This window comes from Nansenia antarctica, assembly GCF_963989245.1.
Source record: "Nansenia antarctica genome assembly, chromosome: 13".
NCBI classification, from domain to species: domain Eukaryota; kingdom Metazoa; phylum Chordata; class Actinopteri; order Argentiniformes; family Microstomatidae; genus Nansenia; species Nansenia antarctica.
In genome coordinates, this window is record NC_137683.1 from 15,029,434 (window position 1) to 15,036,933 (window position 7,500).

The window sequence follows — 7,500 nt, forward strand, 5'->3', positions numbered from 1 at the left end:
TTGCTGTTTGATGTCGATCGATTTCCTGATCTCCCTCGGTGTCCTTGTTATGATCGTCCGCTGTGCTTCTTTTTTAGGTTTGATATAAACTTAGAACAGTGAATCACAGTCATTTGATTCTGTTGGGTTGGGGGGGGGGGTGCTTTGTAGACAGTAGACACGGTCTGGAATGCTGGTTGTGTAGTCATGGAAAGAGACCTGCTGCAGGATATGACTGTTCTCTCCTCTCTGAGTTGTCCCTGCTCTGCTGCTCTGGCTTGGATACCTGTGGCGTGGGTGGGTGAGTGAGCATGAGTCTGACGCTCGGTTTGCGGGAAAAGTCCCCTGGGAGCTTAGTGCCCTCTACAGGCGAGAGGAAGATGTGCACCGGAGCCCTGGCTAAAGAGAGAGGAGGCTCGGCGCTAACACGTTCACATGGTGCTTAGTCCTAATTTTGGCCATAATTCTCAACTAACGGTTCCACCATTATGGGTTGGGCTAGTTGTTTTAAAGACAGAGGTTACATAAGAGGGTGCTGGATATAAACAATCGTTGAAAACAATTGTGTGACCCCCATGCTGCTGCGGTGACCTTCCTGACGATGTGCAGTGGTATTGTTTTGTCAGAAACCAAAAGCGTTGCCTCAAGTAGGCCTTTACAGTGTGAGGCACTTCCTCACCTTGAGAGGCGGCATACTTGAGGTTTTCAATGGCTTTTGCTTTTGTTCCAGTTTTGGTTTGTTGTTTTCTGGCGGTTTGGTTCCTTGAGAAAAGCGAAGTGCAGGGCCAGGGGCTCCTCTAAGCAGACTCTTTGACGGCACGGTTTGTTCTCTTTGAGGATGCCTGTGGTATTTTGCCGGCGCGGCTTGTGTCAGATAAGTGGTGTACCTCAGCGAACAGTGTGTTCCGGGGGGGTTAAATATAGCTAGAGACCATGTGAGAGAGAGCTGCACAATCACGGCTGCTGCTGCAGGATGTAGGCTAAACCTCTCTAGTCACACACTAAAACACAACAAACAAAGGAACCCTGAACGCAGCCTCGCCGGAAGATGAATGTAAAGGATTAGCAGTGAAAGCACACCCCTCCGATCTGTCTCATTAAGGGCCCAAACACAGGGGAAGTGTTTTGGTTGGACATTCCAAGCATATTTTGGTAAGGTAAGGTACTATGGGTCGTTGGCTGTGCTCCTGAACAGTGCATTTAACCAAAGGCTTTTCTGTAGTCCAGTTGTCGGTCTCTTACACTGATTTTAAACGTCATTTTAAACTCAGTTCTCTGTAGAATGATCACAAGTCCCCCATAAGACGGAAGCTATTTCAACTGAACAGGAATCCGAGACGTAAAAATCAGATCAGACTGAACGTAGCGTAGCCTGCATGCTGAAGTGATCCTTCTTAAACAGGGTTTAAGGCTACAGGGGTCTGGGTGTCTGGGTGCCGGAGTGTGGTGTTCCCCCAGGGATAGTCCTGTTCCCATTTCAGAGGCCATTTATTGATGCACCTCGGCAGGTGTCACAACACGCTTTTTAACGACCCGAGGGCATCTTTTAGTACGGTCACGGGGGCTGGCACTCTTTAAATAGGCGTTTCACACAATGACGCTGGGCATTATGGGTATTCAGGGAAGGCTGGCTTTGATTGGACCGAGCAGGCGTTTTGAGCGGACTGCACTTATACTGTATAGCGCCTTATTCCAAAGCGCTTTGCACCGCCAGACTGGCTCTGGTTCTGTGCCTCACTGGTGGCAAGTGCAGCAGAGTTCTGAGAACGGTTTTGTAAGAATTGGCTGTTAATAGTTCATAGTTAGTGGACAGACAGCACTATGTTGATTGGCTCCTTGAGTGGCCTTCACTTCACCACCACCCTGCAGGAGCTCTTCACTTCACCACCAAAGTAGGCTACTTTGTGAGAAACACCAACCTAGGCATCGGCACCAGAGTACTTGGATGCATTTCCAGGTGAAGCCTTGGACAGTGTTGTTGTGTGGCACTGTCGGTTCAAACCGACTTGATACGCAGAGTGATGGTCTCAGAGGAACACCTTCCAACTTGTTTTGTATCAAGAGGATACGGAGACGTTTACAGTAAAGACGAATAGGACGAATGTGTCATCCTGGATAACGGCGGAGCCACAGATTGCTTGTACTCTGTCGTGCCTTCCCAGGTGCTGCAAACCCTCTACACAGCATGTTTATCCTCCTGGAATTGGAGGAACACCTTGTTGTCTGTTCGCGGGCTGGTGCCAACGAACACAGCTGTCTAAACGTTCCGCAGGTCAGCCAGAAGAGAGCCTCTCTCTTTGTTTCCACAAGGTGTTACCCCTCCTTACACACTGACTCCTAGGCTAATCATGGTCGTTGTCTTGTCTGTGTCCGTCCCTTACTCTGCTCTGAGGTAAATGAAATGTGGAAGTTAGCTGTGTGTGTCTCAAGCGTTTCCATGATGAACCACTCGGGAAAACCTCACCGTCTTCTTCCAGCTAGTGTATTTTATTGACTGCGTTATATTATGGCTGTTTTGCTGTTTGTAATTTCTGACACCTCAATGACTTGAACAGTCAATCTGGCGTTTAAGGAATGCCTCTTGGCTCAGAGCGAAGAGTCATTCACTACTGCTACTCCTGCACAGAGGTCTATACATCACCTGGGAGAGCCTGACAGCAGAGGGGGGGTGGAGAGAGAGAGAAAGCGAGAGTGAGAAGGGGGGGTGAGAGAGAGAGAGAGAGAGAGAGAGAGAGAGAGAGAGAGAGAGAGAGAGAGAGAGAGAGAGAGAGAGAGAGAGAGAGAGAGAGAGAGAGAGAGAGAGAGAGAGAGAGAGAGAGAGAGAGAGAGGGTGGGGCTGTGGATGATAGGCAAGATTAGTCTCCTGGTGATACTGTAGCAGTGGAACTCTGCAGATGTGGAGCAGTGCTGACCGTGTGAACACACACCAAATAACTCACGGACACACACACACACACACACACACACACACACACACGGTCCCTGCACACACACACACACTTCCTGAACTGTGTGAGCCCACGGGGAGGAGGGTCTCTGTGAAGACCAGCCAGGTGTGCGCCATGCAGATACGTCTCCATCATTCTCTGGGCTGCAGAACAATCGTCATTGATTGAAACAGAAGATCGTGATTCCCCAGCTATAGGCTCCGACAACAACATGATCATTCCCTGAGAGAGAGAGCGAGAGAGTGAGAGAGAGAGAGAGAGAGAGAGAGAGAGAGAGTGAGAGGGTGAGAGAGAGAGAGAGAGAGAGAGAGAGAGAGAGAGAGACAGAGAGAGAGAGAGAGAGAGAGAGAGAGAGAGAGAGAGAGAGAGAGAGAGAGAGAGAGGGTAGAAAAGAGAAGCAGCATAATGTACATGTGGTCCAGCAGCGGGGAGGCGATGTGTGTGTGTGTGTGGGTGTGTGTGGGTGAGTGTGTGTGAGTGTGTGTGTGTGTGTGTTATGTGTGGGTGTGTGTTATGTGATGGAGTGCATAGAGAGCTCTGAGGTTTCAGTGCCGCAGCTCGAGCCCTCTGCTGACTGGGCGCCTCTCAGAGGAGAATTGATTTGGCCTGAGAGAGGCTCTGTACTCTGGGCTGTGGGAGGGAGAGAGAGGGAGAGGGAGAGAGAGAGAGAGAGAGAGAGAGAGAGAGAGAGAGAGAGAGAGAGAGAGAGGGGATGTCAGGGTGACCACAGGTGGAATAGAGGGAGATGGAGAAACAGGTTGAAATGAAAAGAAGAGGCGAGAGGCAGCGCAATCTCACCCCTGTCTGTAAACTCACACACACACACACACACACACACACACACACACACACACACACACACACACACACACTCACACTGCTGCAGACAGATAATTTACTCCTCTAATAATCACCACTGTAGACTGTACAAGCTCCCTCGTCCCATAACACATTAGGGTCTAAGACACACAGACCTGACGCAATGTAATTGCAATGTAATACCATAGACGGTGTGTGTGCGTGTGCATGTGTGCACATGAATGAATAGTCTCTATCACGGCTTGTTTCTCCAGCATCTGACCTCACGGAGCCTGCTGTACAGTAGTAGTTGAGGAAAGCCTTTCATGGCATCCTCCCTGCGTTTGTCTTAAGGAGCACTACCTCAAAGGGAGACAAGTCGGCCCTCCTCCAAAATGAATACGGTGGAAGATAGGGTCCCTATGTTCCAGCAATCAATCGCTCTGCCGACAGAGAAGGTTCCACAGGAGAGGCTTTCTCAAGCGGCGTCACGCTAGTCTCGCTTAGAACGCTCTGTTCTTCTGTAGCATTAAATGCACGTCAGTGAGCTAGCACCTCCCTCAGTGTAGCCGACACCTTGTAATAAAAGGCTCGTCGTCACACAGTAATGGAGCCGATGCCCTCTTATCTCCTGTTCTCTTGTGTAAACAGTCAAATGGAGGCCGCTGCTAGTGTCCCGTTCGGAGAGGAGAGGTTTATGTTAGAGGGATGGATTGAGAAAAGTAAAAAATAAAATTCCTGGTTGGAAGACTCCGTTAATATGTGTCCTGGGTTGATGGTGAAAGCATGGATGTTGTTCCTGAGAGGACTGATTGTCTCTAACTGTGTAATTAGTCCATGACATACAATTTGCATCTTCATGTCTCATCCAACATGGACGGTCCTCCTCCATGCCCTTTGTTTCAGGGTGTAAATATACCCTGTATTTTAGTCTGCCTCGCTAACCTCCCTCCTCCTCCTCTCTCTCCATCCCTCTCTGTCTCTCCCGTGCAGTCACAAACTACAGCAATGTGGCAGAGCCCACGTCTGACTCGGATGACGAGGACAAGCTGCACATCGTGGAGGAGGGCAGTCTGCCAGACGGGGCCGACTGTGACAGTAACGTACCCTCTGAGGACCACAACGGGGACCACTGGGATGAAGGTGAGGCATACACACACACACACACGCACACACACACACACACACACACACACACACACACTCAAAGATCATACTTTGCAGAGGTAGTACAGGATTGGATTACCTCCTCTTGGCTCTCTTTTTCCATGTTCATTTCAGTGGTTTTGTGTTTTACCACCAACCAAACCAAAGGGAATACCCTTTTTTTCCCCCCTATCATTTGGAAAAGGAACCTGTTTCCGAGCGAATCATCGGAACACGTTTACGGTTGTGTCTTTGGGGGGTACATGGGGGAAGCGGCCCAATAAGAGAGAGCTGATATTGCAAAGGGAGGTTTCCACCGAGCGTGCAGCTCCGAATATATGAGAGTTTTCAGCTTCAGCTGTCCTCCTGTGGTGCCGTTGGTGGGGCGACTGCCCAAATATCCCAACGAGCCCAGCAGGACACCCAAGCTAGCAGTCCTGCCTGCAGCGTAACACAGCTTTTCCTGCAATTGTATCATCTCAAGGTGCTGTTGCCTTGCATTGAGCTTCTAAAGGTGAAATCTGTTTTTTTCAGAGTGTACAGTACACACACAGGAGTAGGCTTGGCTTCGGCGTTGTGTGAGAGACAGTGAAAGGAAACAGGTACTACAGGCAGCAGAGTTCAAACTAAGGCAGGAAGTGTGATATTTAAACAGGACAATGCCACCAGGGCAGAGACCTTCGTGATTGAAAATAGCACCGTGACAAAAGGCCCGGGTTGAAAGCTTTAATGGGACTAGTGGGCATTGGAGGGACACACTGAACTGAGTTTTACCTCACGCCACGCGGAAGTGACATCACCGTCTGCCCTGCCCTCTCAGGAAGGGCTGATGTCACGTCCCCCACGATCACAACAATGCGAGGTGTTAAAAGGATGTGAACGTTTCACCGGCGGTTCCAAGGCCGCGGCCGAGAGGCCGGTGAGCTCACGCTGCTGTCGACGGTCTGGGGGCTCCTGCCAAGTGTGTAGTGTGTAGTGTACATGTCATGTCACGAGGCGATTTGATGGTACCTGTCGTTCGCGAGTCGTGTTGATTGTCGAAGTCTGCGTCGCCGTTCCCGCTCAGCTTGCGTTAGCTAACGAACACACGGAAGGTGTAGTAGAGTGTGTGACTAATGTTTTTGGTTTGTGCTTCGTGAGCTTGGTGACTACGAAGGAGAATGGACTCAATGATCAAGTATCTCCGCATGTTTAAAAAAATTAAATAATGTTCAATCGTTTTTATTTCTTTCTTTATTTCGGTGGGAGTGTGAGGCTGTTTCACTGTCGTTCCCCACACACGTGGTACAGGCGCTTACTTACCCCCCGGATTCTGCTGTCATTTTCATCACCGTCATCCCAAGTACACCCCCACTCCGTCTGCATGTTCTCATGCAGGGGAAAGTTGGGGGAGAATAATGTAAATGGTTCTGGCCAGGCTTTCGTGAACATTAAACACTTCAAGAGTTAGACTCAAATGGCCCAGAGAGATGGCAGCTCTCCAGAGTTATGCCTGATCAGGCACTTTCCCCTCTCTCCCTCCCTCCCTCCTTCCCCCTCTTCCACCATCTACCACCCTCCCTCCCTCCCCCTCTCTCTCTCTCTTTTTTCTCTCTCTCCGTCATCCGTCGGCAGTGTGGGCTGAGATATTAGACGACATTATCTCGGTCTACTGTACAGAACCTAGACTAATGAAACATAATGCGAGCAGCAGCCCCGTCTCACAAAACAAACCCCCGGCTCTCCGCACGCCTCTCTCTCTCTCTCTCCCGCTGTCGCCGTCCTGTCGTTTCGTTCCTTTCCCCCACAGCTGGGGAACAGTTGTCAACGTACCGTTGGAAAAGCAGCAGCCACCCACTAATCCTGTCTTCACTGTGGCCTGCGTCATATTAAAAGCCCTGATGCCTTCCTCCCCTCTCCGCCTTAGCGAGGAGAAACAGAGAGGTGGGGTGTTTCAGTGTTACGGCGTCCTCTCATCCCCTCACTCTCCCTCCTCCCTCCTCCCCACCCTCTTTTATGAATCATCTTTCCTGATTATATGGTATCACAGCCCCCACCCCCCACCCCCGCTCACTGTCATTACTCATTTACTCCTAAATGAATATTATGGGCTGTAGTAGACGCTTAGCGCTGGGGTAGTGAACCACGGCACGCCCCCCCCCCTCTGGACAGCCCCCCGATACCTGACGAAGAGGAGAGTCTTGAAATGGGATCTTGGTTCGTAATCGTTCGAAATTATAGATCGTGATATTTCTTCTCAGAAAAAAAAGGGGCTGGATGGAGAGGAGGAGAGGCTAGGCTGTGGTAACTAATTCACTCATCATAGGACAGCTGAGCCACAGGGTCAGCTTTAACTGACTTGTATTACAGTCGGGGGGGGGGGGGGGGGGCTTTTTACCCTGCTGTGCAATCTGTGCGCTAAGCAGCTACGGTATGATGTATACGGTACTATGGCCGTAACAGCTCAGTGGTTGTGAATCACCTGGCGCACGATATGGCCGTCGTTCCTTCTATCGGACCACAACCAGCCACCTTACATAACGTACTCTCTGTCGAAATGGGCCGTGCGTGATACAATATCCTGAAGATGGGTCTTCTTCATACAACTTTGAACGGAACCTTGTGCAGATGATAGCTGCAGCAGGAGGAG

The 7,500-nt window shown here is 50.2% G+C and overlaps 1 protein-coding gene across 1 annotated transcript in view; it reads left to right on the forward strand.

Moving 5' to 3' along the window:
- The window catches only part of zeb1b (zinc finger E-box binding homeobox 1b), a 53,873-nt gene that overhangs the window by 32,481 nt on the left and 13,892 nt on the right, over nucleotides 1-7,500 (forward strand). The window contains exon 2 of the mRNA XM_080544352.1: nucleotides 4,719-4,868. Coding sequence (XP_080400478.1) covers nucleotides 4,719-4,868 — 150 coding nt within the window. The remainder of the gene's footprint in view (nucleotides 1-4,718; nucleotides 4,869-7,500) is intronic.